General features: G+C 42.3%; 1 protein-coding gene and 1 pseudogene across 4 annotated transcripts in view; both read right to left on the bottom strand.

Annotated features, from left to right (window-relative positions):
* IFNAR1 (interferon alpha and beta receptor subunit 1) overlaps positions 1-15598 on the bottom strand; it is a 30276-nt gene extending 14678 nt beyond the window's left edge. For 2 of the 4 annotated variants that reach the window (XM_009202325.4, XM_009202326.4), the window contains exons 1-3: positions 15351-15560; positions 4744-4867; positions 2086-2261 (exon numbers count right to left, since the gene is read on the bottom strand). In XM_009202325.4, coding sequence (XP_009200589.1) covers positions 2086-2261; positions 4744-4867; positions 15351-15465 — 415 coding nt within the window. In that variant the 5' untranslated portion in view covers positions 15466-15560. 4 annotated transcript variants of the gene reach the window in all.
* LOC103882623 lies at positions 4874-15318 on the bottom strand (annotated as a pseudogene).
* Positions 15599-20728: the final 5130 nt, after the last annotated feature.

Below are 20728 nucleotides of genomic sequence, written 5' to 3'. Positions count from 1 at the left end.
TGGAACTTTATTAATATAACGCCAAAACCTTCATTCGACAAATAATTCTGAGCACTTACTATGTGCCTGCCACTTCTGGGAGTTAAGAGCACACAGATAGCATAGAAAGCTGTAAGATCACCAGTGGAGTGATACAGAAAGAGAAGAGGTTCAATGACTGAGCCCAGCAGCAGTCTAACACTGAAAAGTCGGGAAGATGAAGCAATCAATGAGCAGGAGGAGAACCAAGAAAGAGCAGTGCCCTAGAGATCCAGTAAAGGGAAAACTGAGTGATGACCACATCTGTGCTACTGAGGGATGAAGCCAGAAGAGGACTGGGAATTTGCTTGGCATTGTGGAGGCTGCTGTGACCTTGAGAACAGTGTTTTTTTTTTTTTGTTTTTTTTTTTTGAGATGGAGTCTTGCTCTGTTGCCCAAGCTGGAGTGCAGTGGCACGATCTCAGCTCACTGCAAGCTCCGCCTCCCGGGTTCATGCCATTCTTCTGCCTCAGCCTCCCGAGTAGCTGGGACTACAGGCATCCACCACCAAGCCCGGTTAGTTTTTTTCATTTATTTTTGTATTTTTAGTAGAGACGGTTTCACTGTGTTAGCCAGAATGGTCTTGATCTCCTGACTTCGTGATCCGCCCGCCTCGGCCTCCCCAAGTGCTGGGATTACAGGCGTGAGCCACCGCGCCCGGCCGAAAAGAGTGGTTTTAATAGTGATGAGGAACAGCGTTTGAATGGAGTGGACTGAGAGGGAATGGGAAGGTAAGTAGTATAGAAACGGAGTACAGATCATTCTTGGTAAAGGGCAGTGGTTCTCAAGCCTTTTGGTCTCAAGATCCTCATCTTTTTTTGAGATATGGTCTAGCTCTGTTGCTTAGGCTGGAGTGCAGTGGCACAAACACGGCTCACTGCAACCTTGATCTCCCAGGCTCAAGTGATCCTCCCTCTTCAGCTTCCTGAATAACTGGGACTACAGCTGTGCACCACCATGCCTGGTTAATTTTTATATATTTTTTGTAGAGATGGGGTCTCACTATGTTGCCTAGGTTGGTCTTTAACTTCTGGCCTCAAGTGATCCTCCCACCTCAGCCTCCCAAAGTGTTGGAATTACAGGTGTGAGCCACTACACTCGGCTCCTTTACATTCTTAAAGGAATTACTGAGAATCCAAAACAGCCGTTATTTATGTGGGCTGTATCTTTTTATATTAGCATATTAAACATTAAAACTGGTAAAGTTTTCAATCCATTTTAACTAATTAATCCATTAAGAAATAACAATGGACTGGGCGTGGTTTCTCACGCCTGCAATCCCAGCACTTTGGGAGGCTGAGGTGGGCAGATCGCCTGAGGTTGGGAGTTCGAGGTCAGCCTGACCAACATGGAGAAACCTTGTCTCTACTAAAAATACAAAATTAGCCGGGCATGGTGGCACATGCCTGTAATCCCAGCTACTTGGGAGGCTGAGGCGCGAGAGTCACTTGAACCCAGGAGGCAGAGGCTGTAGTGAGCCAAGATCGTGCCATTGCACTCCAGCCTGGGCAACAAGAGCAAAACTCTGTCTCAAAAAAAAAAAAAAAAAAAAAAGGAAAAAGAAATAACAATGATAAACCTATTTTATGGTAACAAACATTTGCCACAAGGAACATAAAACTTCAGAGTGGTGCTGTTTTACATTTTTTTCCAAATCTTTTGAATGTTGGGATTAATAAAGAAGGCAGATAAATTTCACATTGAGTTCTATGTTAATCAGTGACCATACCACCACATCACACATCAAACAGCCTCCTCTGGAAAACTCCACTGTGAATACAAGAAAGAACCAAAATAAAAAGGGCAAATAAGTCTTAGATTTTTCATAAATATAGCTTTGTCTTTACGGCCCCCTGAAAGGGCCTTGAGGACCACTCTTTGAGAACCACTACTACAGGGAAAGCAGGAAAAATAGAGCCATAGCAGGAAGAAGATACAGGTTTAAGGGAATTTTTGTTCTTTTTAAAAGATGTTAGATTTTGCATCATGCAAATGAATGGCTTGGAAAGTGAACTGCTCTGGCGATATTTACTAAAGAATATAATTCAGCTAGCAACTTTTTCTTACCTTTGCGAAATGGTATAAATGAGTCAACCTCATACCATGAAGAAGTGTTTTCTTTTTCTGCTCTTATACGCAATTTAATTTCTTCATAAACGTTCAGCTTGAGCGAAGAAAAGTTGCATTTGGTACTAGTAATATTCTGACATCCAGGCAATTTTATCCAATTATCCATCTCAGGTCTTTAAAGTAAAAAAAAAACAAATGAATGAGTGAGCAAATGTATAAATATAAGTGTCAAATACTTTATATTTACTGGCTTAAGAGTTATTTCTTAACTCTTAATAACTCTCGTTTAAGAGTTATTTCTATTTTTAGTTTAAGAGTTATTTCTTCTATTTGAGCTAATGTCCTATTAACATTTTAGGGTACACCCTTCCATTCTTTTTCAATGCATATAAGCCAAGTTATTACTTATAAAATTGAATTTTAAAATACAGTTCTTTATATAATTTTTTGGGTGGTTGCTTTACGATTTCAAGGAAGCAGAGAAATAAATGACCTATAAGGTAAAAGTGGATTTAGTATGTTGGCTCTGTTAAAAACAGCTGTGTGACTTCTGGTAAACCATTTTATGTTTCTGGATCTTATCTTCCTTATTGAAAGTTCGGAGCCTGGTCAACATAGCAAACCCTGTCTCTATGAGAAAAAAAAAAAAAAAGGCAAAGCAGGGTATGGTGGCATGTGCTCATAGTCCTAGCTACTAGGAAGGCTGAGGTGAGAGGGTCATTTGAGCACAGGGGTTCAAGGCTGCAGGCTGCCATAGGCTATGATCATATCACTGCAATCCAGCCTCAGCAACCGAGTAAGACCCTGTCTCTAATAAAATAAAATTAAATAGAAATTGGAGAATTGGATTGGATGATTCCTTTCTGACCTCCTCCTATGAATAGACTTCCCTAAGAAAGACCTCGGAATCAGTATGGTTTCAGGGTTTCCACAGCCCTCTCAAAGACCATCCCTTCTGCTTGCCTGTCTCCGTAATTTCTTCTATTACATCATCAGAAACCACTTAAAACGTTTACATAAACAAATTAATTTTTGGAAGTGGAACTGGCCAATCAAAAAGCTGAAGTGATTAATATTACCTTTTGAAAAAGGGGCAAACATGAAGAAATCAAGTGGGCAGGGGGTGCCTAAAGCAGAAAAGGACATGTTGCTCAGAAAGGGGAAGAGCTTGCAGGGAAAGTGAGGGATAGAAATGAACTTAGTAGCTTTCTTTTTTTTTTTTTTTTTTTTTTTTGAGACAGAGTCTCACTCTGCTGCCCAGGCTGGAGTGCAGTGGAGCAATCTTGGCCCACTGCAACCTCCACTTCCTAGGTTCAAGCAATTCTCCTGCCTCAGCCTCTCAAGTAGCTGTGATTACAGGCGTGTGCCACCACGTCTGGCTAATTTTTGTATTTTTTCTTTTTTTTTTTTTTAGTAGAGATGGGGTTTTGCCATGTTGGCTAGACTGATCTTAAACTCCTCACCTCAGGTGACCTGCCCACCTCAGCCTCCCAAAGTGCTGGGATTACAGGCGTGGGCCACCATGCCTGGTCAATTTAGCAGATTTCAAAGCTTTTACCTATGTTAAGCCCATCAACTGTAAAAGTAGCAGGGAAACTATCTTCTGGGAAGGCACTTTTGTCAAGCCTAATTCATTAGCTGATTTATTTATTTTTAATAATATCACAGATGCCATTTTAAAGATGATTTAGATACTAGAAACTAGAAATAATACCAAAATAATTTTGCTGCTGAACCAAATACTAGTCTACCTTATTTTTCAAAACGGAAACATTTTAAAGAAATTACCAAAAATATACACTAGCATATGAAATACTTCATTGTTGGTCAGTTTTCACTTCCACTTTACATATCTGAGGCCTGAGATTAGAGCTGGCATTAAAAATATCTTAAACATTCTTGAAAAGGTTCCACATCAGAAACTATTTCTAAAAATCCAGAAACTCTTGTTATAAACAGAAAACCTTATCAAAAATTTGAAACTTAATATAATTTCAACCCAACCTCACTGTTCACATCTGTCTTTCCTATTTCAGGAGATGCTGATGCATGCTCCATTAAAACTGTTTCACATCTAATCAAGATATTGCAGCAGAAGCTACTTTTATAGTTTCTTTAAAAAATCATTATTGGCTGGGTGCAGTGGCTCACACCTGTAATCCCAGCACTTTGGGAGGTGGAGGCGGGTGCATCATCTGAGGTCAGGAGTTCGAGACCAGTCTGGAAAACATGGAGAAACCTCATCTCTACTAAATATATCATGGAGATAATAGGAAAGCCTGATCACAGGAAACCTCGTGGCCTATTCCAAGGTCTTGGATGGGCCTTTTGGAGTACTATGCCGTATCCTCAAGATACACCCTAGTTCAGATCCCAACTTATATTGAAAGAAGCTGGAACACCCAGAGGAAAGAAGGAATGGCTATGGGTTAGAGATGCTGTCTACCACCCTCATCCCCAATTTTTTTGCTTCAACACCCAAAGATGTATTTGACTAAGTCTCTACAGAAACAAAGTTAAAAATACTATGTAAAATAGGCATAACATTTCTAAAAAATAGAAAAACCAAATACTTTCCAAATCTGAAAATTATGGTGCTAAACTTGTAAAAATTATTCAGGTCATTCTGACAAATCAGTAAGTAGAGTCACATACTTTTGACAATCGAATGAAAAAGTCACATTCCCGACAGATTCTTCACTCCTGTTCCACCTCAGGATAAAGTTGTCATCTATGACGTCAACCTCTACTTTTTGAGGAGATTTTAGATTTTTTCCACCTATAAAGGCAACAAGAAATAAGAACATTATATATAAACTGTACAGATATTCTAAATGTTACTCTATCCCTCACATCCCTGATTAAAGAATGAATACAGTAAAACATAATGAAGTATATTTTAAAAATCTAAAAAAATCTAATGATTGCTCCCAGCACAGGGATGCTGGTAATTACATTTCTGCATCTGAGAGAGCTGAAAAAAGAGTTGATTTTTTTTCCTTTTTGAAAAAGAGTTGTCTTTTAATTAAAAAACGAATGGTCTCTGCATGAAAATAGAATTTTTCTTGGCCTTATTAGTGACACTGATGAGTCACTCTTATGATGAGGTTCAACTGTTTTATAGCCTCAGTGTGATTTCACATTGTATGTTCAGAGATAGATAGAGATGCTTCTTGATTTACAATGGTGTTATGTCCTGGTAAGTAAGGGTGAGTCCTAGGGGCAATCAAGTGCTGGCTTCCTCCCTGCAGTACTCCTTGTGGTAACACCGTCACAAATAATTGACCAGTGCCAGGAGGTGTCACCTGCCCAAGCAGTGCCTCTGAGCCCTGGGTAGTACCAACAGCAGCTGTACTCCCTGATGTCGTACCCCCTGCCCCATCTCCCACTGCAGGAGTGGGAAAGTATAGTGTATCTCAGCAGCTGTCCCCTCTGTGTTAACTGCATCATAACTGGTGTAAGCACCCTGGATCACCACCTGGGTCATGGATTGAGTGGCAGGATAGCCACTGATGGCACCAGTGCCCTCAGTCTGGACATCCAGCTGCCCCTCACACACCTGGATCACCCTGCGCATCACTTGATGCTGGGGTCAGGGAAGGCGGCAGCTGACTGGATGCTGGCAATAGCCCCACTGGCTGGGTCTTCCCCAGAAGCCATTGCACATGCCTGAATCTGCACTGTCCCCTCTGTCTAGTGCCTTTCATTTCACCTTTCAGGACTTCCTTAAGCATTTCTTGCAGGGGGGGTCTAGTGGTAATGAACTCCTTCAGCTTTTGTCTATCTAGGAACATCTTAATTTCCTTATGCTTTTGGAGGGCAATTTTGTCGTATACAGGGTTTTGAGTTTTGTTTTGGTTTTTTTTTAGCACTTTGAATATACTGGTCTCCAAAGTATCAGATAAGAAATCTGCTGATTATGTTATCAAAGATCCTTTGTGTATGACAAGTCACTTCTCTGTCTTTGGCTTTCAAAAGTTTGACTATGTTTCTTAGTGTGGTCTCTTTGAGATCACTGTACTTGGAGTTTGCTGATCTGTCCAGTGCTGAGAGTGGGGTGTTCAAGTCACCAACTACTATCATATTGGAGTCTAACTTTCCTTTTATGTAGAGTAATATTTACTTTATATATCTGGGTGCTTTGGTGTTGGGTACATGTATGTTTAGAATTGTTATATCCTCTTGCTGAATTGGTCCCTTTATCATTATATTGTAACCTTCTTTATCTGTTTTTACAGTTTTTAACTTAATGTCTTTTTAATCTGACATAAGTATAGCAATTCCTGACAGCTTTTGGTTTCCATTTGCTTGGAATAACTTTTTCCATCCCTTCAATTTCAGTTTATATGTGTCTTTATAGGTGAAGTGGGTTTCTTATAGAAAGCATATAATTGAGTCATTTAAAAAATATTCATTTAGCCAGTCTCTTTAAGTACAGAATTTAATCCATTTACATTCAAGATTATTATTGATATTTGAGCACTTACTTTTGTCATTTTGTTAATAGTGTTCTAATAATATCCTTTGCTCCTTTCTTCCTCTCTTATTATTTATCATTGTGGTTTGATGGTTTTGTCTAGTGATAAGGTTTAATTCTTTTCTCTTTCTCCTTTGTGTATCTGCTCTATCAGTGAGTTTTATACTTTTCCATGTTTTAATTGTACTGACTACTTTCTTTTCACTTCCAGATGTAGGACTCCCTGGAGCATTTCTCATAAGGCTGGTCTAGCAGTGATGAATTCCCTCAGATTTTGCTTGTCTGGGAAAAACTGTATTTCTCCCTCATTTCTGAAGGATAGTTTTGCTGGGAATAGCATTCTTGGCTGTTTGAGGATATCATCCCATCCTCTCCTGTACTGTAAGGTTTCTGTGAAGAAATCTGCTGTTAGCTGAACAGGGATTTTCTTAAATGTGACTTGATGCCTTTCTCTCGCTGTTTTTAGAATTCTGTCTGTCTTTGACTTTTGACAACAGACAATAATGTGCTTTGGAGAGAACCTTTTTGGGTTAAATCTATTTGGGAATCATTGAGCTTTCTGGATCTGGATGTCTGTCTCTCCAGACTTGGGAAGTTTTCAGCTATTATTTCATTAAATAGTTTGTATACGTCTTTTACCTTTTCTCCTCTTTCTGTAACTTACATAGTATGAATATTTGTTCCTTTAATGATATCCCATAAGTCTCGTAGGGTTTCCACTTGTTTTTTCTATAACTGAGTAATATCAAATGATATATCTTCAAGTTCAGAGATTATTTCTTCTGCTTTACCAAGTCTGTTGTTGAAGCTGTTTATTGTATTTTTTAAATGTAATTCATTGAATTCTTCAACTGCAGGATTTGTTTGGTTCTTCTTCATCATGTTTTGATTTTTTTGTTCAATTTTTTGTCTTGTGAATTGTTTTCCTGATTTGTTGAACTATCTGTATTTTCTTTTTCCTTTTCTTTTTTTTTTTTGAGATGGAGTCTCGCTCTGTCACCCAGGCTGGAGTGCAGTGGCCGGATCTCAGCTCACTGGAAGCTCCGCCTCCCGGGTTTACACCATTCTCCTGCCTCAGCCTCCTGAGTAGCTGGGACTACAGGCGCCCACCACCTCGCCTGGCTAGTTTTTTTGTATTTTTTAGTAGAGATGGGGTTTCACCGTGTTAGCCAGGATAGTCTCGATATCCTGACCTCGTGATCCGCCTGTCTCAGCCTCCCAAAGTGCTGGGATTACAGGCTTGAGCCACCACACCCAGCCTGTATTTTCTTGTATCTTGTTGAGTTTCCTTAAGATCATTAGTTTTAATTCCTTTTCCAGCAATCTGTTGATCTTCTTTTCATTGGGCCACCATTAGAGAGTTCTTACTTTCCTTTGGTGGTGTCATATTTCCTTGCTTTTTCATGTTTTTGTGTCTCTGCATTGATAAGATAATTACCTCTTCCAAACTCTACAAACAATGGCTTTCAAAGACAAAGTCTTTTATTAGCAGTTGGGTTTCAGTATGCTGGTTTCAAAAGGTGTGGTGACTGTTTCCTGACAGATGCAGTGATATGGTCTGCATGCAGCTGCTGTACCTGTGTTCAATGTCAGTAGTAAATGGGTGCCTCAGGGCCTAGGCTGCAGAAGTTTGTGGCAGTGGTAGTGTAGGTTGTTAATGTCCTCAGTGTCAAAGGCTTTTAGGATCCTCCTATTCTTGTCTTCCCCACAATGGGGAGACTTAGGCAAGGGGATACCTCTTGGTGTCAGGTCTGACAGGGGCTATATATATGCAGCTGCAGCAGCTCTTGATTCCAGGTGAACGTGCTCAGAGTGGCTACTGGGCAAAGGTCCTAGGCTCAGGATCTCACAAACCTATTGAGACACTTGGTTCCTGAGGTGGGTTTGCTCTCTGTGGCAGGGGTTGGATGTAGGTTGCTCACAGAGCCAGGATTTGTGACCTGGAGGTGCTTCCTGGCAGCTCAGGCCCAGAGAATGGGTTATAGCTTTGATTCTACCCCTCTGGAGGTCAGGGCATAGCAATGGCCTGACTATAAAGAAGGGGTTCCCTGGAGGTTTGGGCCTGGGGAGCAGGGTATGGTTTTAATTTGGGAACATGAGCTAATAGGGCTCAGTGGCAACACAGGTCCCAAAGGATGAGGCACCATGAAGTCATGACTTTAAATCTTGGACTAGCTGGGGATGAGCAGTACCCCAGACTGTGAGACCAGGTGTAGCTGCAGCAGCAAGTACTACAAAATAGTGAAGCATAGCTATTATTTGGGCTGGGAATGGGGGTTAGGGAACAGCACAGTGATGACTCTCACTCAGCAGCTCAGACTCTAGACTAGTCCAGCTCCAAGGAAGCCGGGTACTACAGTTGTTTGGCCTGTAGAACAGGGTGTCTCAGCTGAGCCACTGCTCTGTTTCCCTGAGACATAGCGTACTACATCAGCTCAGCCCTGGGATGCATAGCTGCTTGGCTTGGATAGGACACTGATTCTGCAGGGAGCGATGTGCTCCTTCAGCTGAGGCCCGGGGAATGTGACTGTTCTGGTGGTTCAGGCCCTGTTTCCCTGGAATACAGTATACCACTTCAGCTTAGGCACAGGGGTGCACAACTGCTCTGGGCGGCCAAGGTACTGTTCCCTTCCTATTCCCAGGAAATAGGATACTGCTTCAGCTCTAGCCCAAGGGAGGTGGGGTAGAAGTAGGTGGAGTAGTTCCACCTCTACTTGGCCCCACAGGGAAGGGTGTAATAGCTGCTTAAAGTTTAGCTTAAGGATGTTAAGCCATCAGCCTGGGGTGGTTCAGATGAAAGGAAGCCATGTCCACAAGTCTCTGAAGCAAGACACACTCCAGAAGTAGTTCCAGTTCCAAGATGGAGTGGCACAGTAGCTGTGAGGGCCACAGCAGGCAAAGCACAGTGTTGGTTCCTTCTCTGGAGGGAACGCAGCTAAGCAGACTCTAGGCAGCTTCCTCTGCTTGGCTTAGTTGCTGTCCAGACTCTAAGGAACCCCAGTGGTGAGATCTGTTGGTGCCCATGGTGTAGCTGGGGGTTACTGGGATCTTATCTCCTTGCCATAGGAAGAAGCTCCTCCTGGTTCCCAGATGATCCTAGGAATCCTGGTATTTCCTCCCATTCTCCATGTGGCCATCCCACTTTCCTCTGCTCACTAGGATTTCTGTTACTTCTTTGATGTACTCTAGCACTCTTAGTTAAGTTTGCTAAAATGTAGTTGTTTATTTGTTGTTCCGGCTGTCTTATGAGGGGATGAGCAGTAGAGGCTTCTAGTTGGCCATCTTGCTAACATCACTCTCCCAGACAACATTGTGTGTGTGTGTGTGTGTGTGTGTGTGTGTGTCTGTGTTTTGCTTTGTTTAATTGCTGTTTAATTGTTGTTAATCCTGTGCCAAGGATCAGCTTGAACTATAAACTTAAGGTCTCTCCTGAGCCTTTCCCTAGGTATGTACAGTGACTTTCTAATTTTCCCCATAAATGCAGTTGTTTTTATATGTCCTAGTCTTTAGTATCTGACTCCCAAAAGTGAAAGAGAAAAATGAAGCAGAGGGGGATTTCTAGCCCTTTAAATCCATGAAGCAGGGGAGTGAGTGGGGTGGGGGTTGTAACAATGAGTAAGGGCAACAACAACCGTCCATCTCTTTGCACTTTTGTGATGAGAAGGAGCAATGAGTAATCAGAGCACAGATCCCAGAGATCTAGATGGTGGGTTTCTTTTTGCTCACCTGATTCCTGTAAGTTGTGTGCAGGTTGCTCTAATAACGTGCATAGCTGTCTGCCAAGGGTTGAGAGGTGGAAGATGGGTAGCTGCTATTGTACTAAGAGCTCAAACAGACCAAAATTAACTGCAACTTACCATCTAAGCCTGCCCTGCCCCCTGGAAGTTGCAAGCCTTCAACAGACTCCAGAGTTCCAAAATAGTTACATCAGATTCTGCCAGTACAGTTCTTGTCTAGGTGAGGAGACAGATTCCTGGTGCTTTCTACCTTGCCATCTTTCCAGAATCCTCAAAAGAAGTATTTGTAAAAACTGCTTCTTTATTTTAAACACATATCTCAAACTAGATTGCAAGTTCCTTAAGGGCAGAATCTATATCGTTTCATAGTTGATTTGCATTTTTTCAGAGTATCCAGCATAATGGTGGGCTCCCAGGAACTCCTTTAATATCACAAAGGACTGACCTTTCACTTTGATAAGCTATATGTTTTTTAAAAGACCAGCTTTTAAATTTATTTATGGTTCCTACAATATTTCTTTTACTTCTGCCTTGGGGCAATGTTATCTCATTGTAGACTTGTTCTACCACAGGGGCTCCCTTACAGAACTTTCTTAATTGAGACAGCTTCTTGCACTTTCCAGTTAGATCTTATAGTATGGGGTCAAAAGGGTAGACATCTGAGAAAACACTTTCTGATTTTTTTTTTTTTTTTAAATTTAAGGTGATATCCATCAGGTCTCCCCATCCTCAATTTTCTGTTTCATACTTGGAGTCTCTAAAACTTCATCCCTGAATAGAATACATCACATCCCCTTATCCCACTCTAGAATTCTTAACTTGCTTCTCATCCATTTATTAGAATTTATAGATTCTATTCAGCCAAAGGGTAGCAACTGGGTTTACAGACTTTAACAAAAGATCTGATGGCATCTGTAGTATTTACAATATCTTGGGCAGAATATTATAATTCTAGTAATTTTGGGCCTTGAGACAAGAATAGAAAATGTTATAGGGTACAGCTAGCGATCTCCTCAGGGAGAAAAAAAATCCTTTACTGCTAAAGGAAGGAGACCCTGAAGTTACATGGGTAACTTCATGAAGGCATGCTGGCATTTGGAAGACCAACGAATAACTGACTGATAAATGGACAGGGGCTTGGAAATAAAGTTATTAAACAGGATTTTAGTTTCCACAGATTTTGCTCTGTTAGTATTGGCAACCTCCTTTTAATAATTTTTTCATAAAATTATTGTTATGTAACACTAACATACAATATATTAATTTACTAGTATATCAATGTGTTTTATATTAGCATATTAACAATTATTACCCCACATGTAAATGTATAAATGGACATTTAATCTAATATACATAAATGTATTTATAATTTTGGTTGCTTTCAACTTTTCACATTCATCTTGATGACCAAAATGGTGTACTATATTTTTAAGTCTGACATAAATCCAAATATAGGTATCTGTACAAATATGTAAGTAAATGTCTTCCCATATTTTTTATAGTTTTCTTAATCTAGGGTCCTAGAATTGCATTTACTAGGCTAAAAGGTATATTTATACAACTTCTGAAAGAATGAGCAACATTATAATCTCACTGAGAGGATATAACTTTCAGGATCAGCTTGAGCTGTAAACTTAAGGTCTTGAGTTTTGAACATTCTGTTTTGAACATGATTATTTCTTTGGGGAAAAAGTAGGTAGTTGTGTAAACCAAAAATAAAATTCTAAGTCCCTTAACCATCAGAATGGACCCCTTCTCTTGACCAAGGGCATTCCAAAATTAACCTGAAAAACTACTTCAGGCCAAGATGGGGAAGGCAGGTTTGGCTATGCCTCATTATACCCTCCTCTCTTCTGGAATTCAGAAAAAGCCAACCACCATTAACATCAACACAGACTTTAAGTTTCACAAGAAACAGTTACAATCTATTCTCTCTGAAGCCTGCTATCTGCAGGCCTCATCTGCATCAAGGGTGTTCACTCTTTTGGCTTCCTTGGGCCACAATGGAAGAACAATTGTCTTGGGCCAAACATAAAATACACTATCTGATGAGCTAAAAAAAGAAAAAAGAAAAAAAAAAAAAAAGGAAAAGAAAACAAACAGACAAAACCCCTCATATTTTAAGAAAGTTTTACAAATTTGTGTTGGGATGGATTCAAAGCCGTCACAGGCTGCATGCAGCCAGTGGGCTGTGAGTTGGACAAGCTTGATCTGCATGATAAAATTTTGGTCTCCACAACCCCTTGGGACATCCCAGACATTCCTTTCTATTGATTCCAGGTTTTTAGATAATAACTCTTTCAAGCAATTATCAATCAGAAAATCTTTAAATCTATCTATGACCTAGGAGCCTTGCTTTTTGTCCTGCCTTTCCAGATCGAACCAATCAAATGTACATCTTCGATGTACTGATTGATATATTATGTCTCCCTAAAATGTATAAAAGCAAGCTGGGCCTTGGGCACATGCGGCCAGGACCTCTTGAGGCTGTGTCATGGATGCATCCTTAACCTTGGCAAAATAAATTTTCTAAGTTGATTTGAGACCTGTCTCAGATATTTCTGGGCTCACAGTTAACTGAAAGATACTGATAATTAGGCCCTTAACATACAAGTGGACAATCAGGAATTTAAATTGTTTGGCCTTTAGGAAAACAGTCTAGTCTGGTTAAGCCCCAGGGCTCTTAGGCCAGACCCAGGGTTGACTTCCCCACTCAGCCATGGACTGGCCTATACAGCCTCAGTCAAGTCACTTGATCTCTCAGTTGCTCAGTTTCCTTGTCTGTTAAATAAGGATAACAGTATCTGTGTGGCTCTGAAAGCTTAATGAGTTTATACTGTTAAAACACTTAGATTAGTGTCTGGCACACAGTTAAGAGCTTAAGAAATGCTAAATGCCTATAAATTATATCTTGCCACCTGTCCTCTAACCTAATTTTAAATTAATTTCTTAACACATACCCTCCTGGAATGTCAATTTTATATGAAAATTCTGGGAAAGCTCTTTTCACATCAAACGAAACATGAGTTTAATGCAAATTTTTCATAAACAAAAGACTTCAAAGAAATTACTACGGGATGCACCGGGACCCTAGTACCCACATCCTAGGAAAAATATACTACATATTTGTGGAAAAGTTTGAGAAATAGTATATCATGTACCACACAGGTATATGGTTTCCTAAGACAACAGGTAAGTATTTTGAACTCACTCGAGGGCTCACAGACCACCTGGACTCCTGCACTGGGATGCTAGCCCTGATTCTCTTTGGGTACCCCTCCTCACTACAAAATTACCTCTCAGTCTCTTATCAACCTTATAATAGTTGCCATTTCCCCATGCATCCCAGGTAAGTATGAAGAATTTCAGCAAATTAGCCTGGTGACGCCCTGCCTTTGTATTTTTCTTTTACTATTTTTGTAAAAGAAAAAAAAAAAAATCTCAGGCCCTCTCCCAACTTTCTTACACAAAAGGGAAGATAGTTAAGCCCAGAGGCCAAGTGACTGCAACACCCTCTTCCAAATGAATGGCTGTTACTAGCACAATGCTTCAGCCAAATCCCCAAGGAAAGATAAAAAGACTCAGCCATCTGCGAAGGACTACCCCCACAGATCATTGTGAGTCAATTCTTTGCTGGTTTCCCATAAACAAGGGGATGCCAACTGTAACTTCAAGTCTACAACCTAAGTCTAGTTCCTAAAACTAAAGTCTAAAGTATAAATAGACCGGGTGCGGTGGCTCACGCCTGTAATCCCAGCACTTGGGAGGCTGAAGTGGATCGTTTGAGGTCAGGAGTTCGAAACCAGCCTGGCCAACATGGCAAAACCCCATCTCTACTAAAAATACAAAAAATAGCCAGATGTGGTGGTGTACACCTGTAATTCCAGCTACTCAAGAGGCTGAGGCAGGAGAATCACCTGAACCCGGGAGGCAGAGGTTGCAGTGAGCTGAGATCACACCTCTGCACACCAGCCTGGGCAACAGGCTGTCTTCTCAAAACAAAACAAAAAAAAGTATAAATAAAAACGTCTTCCCATATTTTGGACAGTTTTCTTAGTCCTGGGTCCTAGAATTGCATTTACTAGTTTAAAAAGTGTGAATATTTTTATGACTTCTGAAAGACTGAGCAACATTACTATCTCATTGAGAAAACATTTCATTGAGTTTTGAACATGATTATCTCTTTGGGGAAAAAGTAGGTAGTTATGTAAACCAAAAATAAAATTCTAAGCCCCCCAACCATCTGAACGGACTCCTCCTCTCAACAAATGGCATTCCAAAGTTAACCTGAAAAACTAATTCAGGCCTTCCACACTGACAGTGTCAATTACAAGCTTATCTTCTCAGGTGCAAAACAAAGTGAAGACCCCACCTACTCAGAGACATCTGCACAACGGACTCCCTTTACTCTCTTTTTCTCTTCAACACACTCATGGTATCTTAAAATACAGATTTCTTGGGCACTAACTGAAGTGTCACAGAACTATCTGCCTTACTGCCTCACTGCCCCACCTCCTGAAAACCTCTGGAAAACCAGTCACAGATGTGTCTGTGGCTCATGTTTTTCCCGGATGCGCCCTGAAGCAGGATTAGTAAACCTCGAGGACTGAGAATTACGCCTCAGTCACTCCGATTGTCATTTCTTATTGGCCTGTATGAATCCTGAGGGCAGAGAAATCCTGGTCACACTTAGCTCACTCCCCCGTGGGACTGGCCGCCTATTTACCAGATTGAGGAAATGCATTTCGGGAAATGTTTTGTTTATTATCAAACAGGCCAGCTGAGCCGCAGTACTTTCCCGGAAAGAAGCAAACTCGACACAAGGCTCTGGCACTGCCACCTCACGGGGATGGGGACCCGGGCGCGCCCAAGGACCGGTACACGCGTTACAGGCAAGCGGCGACAGAGGACCCAGAACACCACTTTCTCCTGATTGATTTTCGACCCCAAGTCGGGTTTAATCTTTGCCGCGGCAAAGAGGATCGAGGGTTGGGGGTCTGTCGCCCCCAACACCATCGCCGCCCCGGTAGCCCAGCTGCGCGCCCTACCTCCGGCCCTCCGCCGAGACTCTCCTCCCGGCCTCTCACCTGCGGCTGCGGACAACACCCATGGCGCCAAGGTGACGAGCACTAGGGTCGTCGCGCCCAGGAGGGTGACCATCATATGGGAGCCGCCGCAGGTCCCACCAGTCACATCGCGAACGCAACACTCCTCTTAGCTTACATGGCCCCCTCCTAAGCCACACCGCCCCTCTGCGCACGCGCTGCCCCTCCTAGCTCTCATCGCCCCTCTGCGCACGCGCTTTTCCCCATGGCTCGCACCGCCTCTCCGCGCACGCGCCATTCCTCCGCGCACGCGCCTTTCCTCCTAGCTAGCACCTCCTCTGCAAGCTCCCATTGACCCCTCTAGTTGCACCACGCCTGTGCACGAGCGCCTTGGAAATGGTAGGCCTCCTGCCTTGTCTTCTTCCAAACTCTTTCCGGCCAGTGGCCGATCTGGCGCAGTTCACCATCGCATTCCAGGAAGACCCCGTCTCACGGGAGGCCTTGACCTTCACAGGATCGCGGCACACACGTGCGCAGACCCAGCGACTTTGGAGTTCCTGCGTGTCTTCCCCATGTCTGCAGTCGGAGGGCGTGGGTGGGGTCCGGGTCGTGGCCGTGCGCTCTTCGTCCTTGCCCTTCTCCGCCCGGAGCGCTTGCTGACCCTAGAGCCTTGGATAGTGGCGTTGGGAGTCCCCAGCGGCCTGGGAACCAGATGAGGCTGGAAGGAGGAAGTGGCTGAGCGACCATACTGTTCCTGTGTGCAGAGCCAGAGCGGGGCAGAGGCACTCGTTTTTGGGGCGACTTGGCTGAGGGGCGAGATGGTCCCTTGGAGAGAACCGCCACGGGCCCTGGGCCGAGGGGCTCCAGAACAGCGGTCGCTAGGCTTTGGTCGTCGAGCTTTATCCGTAAACAACTCGAGCCCCCCGTTCGAATGATTATTTAATTAAATTACTCAGTAATAGATCAAGTGCATTGTGAAAATATGCAAAATAAAATTTAAATGATGAGATAATCAAATAATTGGTTATTATAACAACCAAGCAATTAATTAGCGGTTACATAATTAAATGAATGTTAAAGAACAATACAATGGATTTTTTTTTTTTTTTTTCTTTTTTTTTTTTTTTTGAGTCGGAGTCTTGCTGTCTCGCCCGGGCTGGAGTGCAGTGACGCGATCTTGGCTCACTGCAACCTCTGCCTTCCGGGTTCAAGCGATTCTCCTGCCTCAGCCTCCCGAGTAGCTGAGATTACAGCGGTGCGCTATTACGCCTGGCTAGTTTTTGTATTTAGTAGAGATGGGGTTTCCGCTGTGTTACCCAGGCTGGTCTGGAACTCCTGACCTCAAGTGATCTGTCCGCCTCTGCCTCCCAAAGTGCTGGGATTGCAGGCTTGAGCCACCATGCCCAGGGGAAATATGCCTGTTTTAAAGAGGTATAATTTACGTATCATTAAAGTAACCCAGTTTGAGTGAATAATGATTTTTAGGCAATCTATCCAGTTGTAGGTATCGTTTTAAAAACCTTGAATTATTACTTTATGATTCATCGATTTGGGGGTTTGATTCTGAGTGTGTCAGTACTTCGTTTTAACAACATCAAAGGTGGAAAAGCACCCCATGAAGACAGGCCAAATGGAAGAGGAAAAATTCCTGGTTGCGATTACAAAATCATAGTTATTTTAAAAGCCTTTCAAACGACTCTGTCTGTTTAAATTAAAATGTCCATTTCCTGCTGCCCAAAAGTTCTGGCAAACTAGTTGGAATAGGATGCATTTTTATATTTAGAACAATGAGCTCAAAATGACTGAAACGTTTCATTAGATTTTTAAACACATTGGCAATTTCCTCCCCTCCTTTTCTTCCTGCTGTCCTTTCCTAAAATTTTCGTAGTCTTCCCTATCTTAATACAACCTGTTATGAACATTGAATTGTATTTTAATAAAATTGGATTGTGCTTTAATAAAATTTGCCACAGCTGTGACACCCTGTGGTAAGCACTTTGTGTACTTTAGTTTCAGCTTGTTATAATAACTTAAGGATAAGACATGAATTAATTTCCCCTGTGGTGCTAGCTCTATAACCTTAACCCAGAACCTCCTTTCTCTCCTTAATTCTAGTTAAAATGGTCCTTTAGAGTTTTTCCATACAGCATGTTCTTTTTTACTTTTTTTTGGCGGGGAGGGGAGAGGGAGTCTTGCTCTGTTGCCCAGGCTGAAGTGTAATGGCATGATCTCGGCTCCCTGCAACCTCTGCCTCCCCAGTTCAAGCGATTCTTCTGCCTTAGCCTCCCAAGCAGCTGGGACTATAGGTGTGCGCCACAGCGCCTGGCTAATTTTTGTATTTTTAGTAGAGATGGGGTTTTGCCATGTTGGCCAGGCTGGTCTTGAGCTCCTGGCCTCAAGTAATCTGCCCACCTCAGACTCCCAAAGTGCTGGGATTACAGGAGTGAGCCACCACACCCAGCCCCCTTTTTACTTTTTGCTTAGAAATAATTTCAAATTATAGACAAGTTGCAAAAATAGTAAGATAACTCCCACATACCCTTTGCCCGGATTCAGCAAATCATTAATATTTTGCCGTATCTGCACTCCCTCTTTAAATACACATACAAAGTCATATATGTATGTTACTTATTTTCCTGAACTTCTTTAGCTTTCTTTAATCCAGAGTAATTCCGTGGCCATTGTCTTTCATGTCATGGACATTTTTTTGATTTGGGGATTTTTGTTTTTCTTTTTTGAAAAACACAGGCCAACTATTTTATAGAATGCTTCTCCAATTTGCACTTGTCTGATGGTTTCTCCTGATTAAGTTCAGATTATGCGTACCGGGCTGTAATTCTACATAAATTGTGTGGTGTCCTCAGTGCATTCACAGGCACATTAAGTTTATTAGTCCCTCATCTGTAATGTTAATTTTGGTTATGTATCAAAATATTATAGTCCCCATTGTATAGTTACTATTCTGCCCCCCATAAACCCCCACCACCCTACCTCCTGCAGCTAATTGGTGGGAAGACACTCGGAGATCCTGCAAATATTCTGCTGTTCATCAAACTTTTCTTCTAGAATTAACATCCATTAATCATCCTTGCTTGAACTGTCCTACCTGTGACAGTTACGAAATGGTAACTTTTCAACCGTGACCCTCTCACTACAAATATTAGTTGACACATTTTAAGAAAGAGCTTTTCTTTCTTTCCATTTTATTTTTATTTTTATTTATTTATTTTTTTGAGATGGAGCTTCACTCTTGTTGCCCAGGCTGGAGTGCAATGGCACCATCTCAGCTCACCTCAACCTTTGCCTCCTGGGTTCAAGCAATTCTCCTGCCTCAGCCTCCCGAGTAGCTGGGATTACGGGCATGCGCCACCACGCCAGGCTAATTGTGTATTTTTAGTAGAGACAGGGTTTCTCCATGTTGGTTAGGGTGGTCTCGAACTCCCGGACTCAGGTGATCCGCCCGCCTCGACCTCCCACAGTGCTGGGATTACAGGCGTAAGCCACTGCGCCTGACCTCCATTTATTATTGTTATTATTATTTTTTGAGACGGAGTTTTGCTCGTCGCGCAGGCTGGAGGGCAGTGGTGCGATCTCGGCTCACTGCAACCTCTGCCTCCCGGGTTCGAGCATTTCTCCTGCCTCAGCCTCTTGAGTAGCTGGGATTACAGGCGCCTGCCACCATGCCTGGCTAATTTTTTAGTAGAGACGGGGTTTCGCCATATTGGGCAGGCTGGTCTCAAACTCCTGACCTCAGGTGATCCGCCTGCCTTGGCCTCCCAAAGTGCTGGGATTACAGGCTTGAGCCACCGTGCCCGGTCTCCATTTATTATTAGTATAGACTCAAAGATTCTTATTTCGTTGGTTATAGTTCATTGCTATCTTGATTTACATTTTTAAAATTAATATACAACTTTTAGAGGAGTGTTAGTTTTACAGTGTGGAGAGTTCTTATATACCCCTTCATCCCAAGCCTGCTTTCAGTTTCCCGTTGTTAACATTTTGCGTTGGGGTGGTACATTTCTTACAGCTGATGAAACTATACTGATACATTATTATTAACTAAAGTCCAGAGTTTACGTAAGAGTTCTCTCTTGGTGTTGTACATTCTATGGGTTTTTACAATGTATAATTGTTACTGGTAGAAGACATCCCAGTTACCTGCACAGCGAATTCAACTGAGGGGCATAAAGGCAGAAAAAGAGACTGAGGCGAGTTTCAGAGCAGGAGTGGAAGTTTATTTAAAAAGACTTCAGAACAGGAAAGAAAGGAAAGGACGCTTAGAAGAGACCCAAGCGGGCAACTTGAAGGACAAGTGCAGTGTTTAACTGTGATTCTAGGACTCACAGGCTGGCCCACTTCTGTGGTTTTGCATCCCTTTCCCACGATTCTTCCCTTAGGGTGCGCTGTCCGCATGCGAAGTGCCCTTCTTACGCTTGGGAGGTGAACACATACATTGTGTTTAGGAAGTCGTGCGCATGCCCATCGGAGGATTTCTTCCCTTTTCCGATGGAGTGCCCCCGGAAGGTCATACTCCGCCATTTTGTCTCTTAATGTGCGTGCACAGGGTCACTCACCAAATACCGGAGATACTAGTGGAAGCTCTTTTTGCTTCTCCCTGGCGCCTACGTTCAATTAACACTCTAATGTAATAGCTGTGGACCATCAGGAGATAATTTGGCACTGGGTGCTGAATTATTTTTAGAGAGGCAATGCGATTGTTGAACCATCACCTGACATTCCTGGTGGGTGGGGGAAGAGCCCTTTCCTGCCCCTCTCATGCCTAACCACCTGCAACATAATGTTATGTATCTACCATTACAGCATCATACAGAGGCATTTCGCTGCCCTAAATATCTCCTGTGCTCTACCAATTCACCCTCCTTATTTATTTTAATGCTCAAATTGTCCCAGATTTGGCCAGTGGCAGTCACTTCAGGCTGACTCTTGTTCCTTTTGCTGATATGCTCATAATTTTTTCTAACACTTCTTTACTTTCTAGCACAAGATGGTCCCACCCAGTTCCTCTTACATTTTTCCTGCTCAGCTCTAAAATAAGCCATTTCTTCAAGGGGCCCTGTTTTTTTGTTGTTGTTTGTTTGTTTGTTTTGTTTTTTATTGGGGAATGGTATTTAGAAACCATTATATAGGCACTAAAACTTTTTGTATTGCCTAAGAGTAAATTACTGTTGAGTATATATTTTATCTTTCCCTTTTTGGCTAACAAAGGAAAAGTTCCTTATGTGTTTCACTTTTTGGAAAAAGACATGTTAGAAACATCTGTGCTTTAGAGCATGTTTCCATATGATTACATGGCAGATTTCCCACACTGAAATTGAACTCTTGTTTCTTCACATCTTCAGCCGTATTTGCTATACATAGTC

This window comes from Papio anubis, chromosome 4 (genome assembly GCF_008728515.1).
Source record: "Papio anubis isolate 15944 chromosome 4, Panubis1.0, whole genome shotgun sequence".
NCBI classification, from domain to species: Eukaryota; Metazoa; Chordata; class Mammalia; order Primates; family Cercopithecidae; genus Papio; species Papio anubis.
This window is presented reverse-complemented; position numbering and strand designations above follow the sequence as displayed.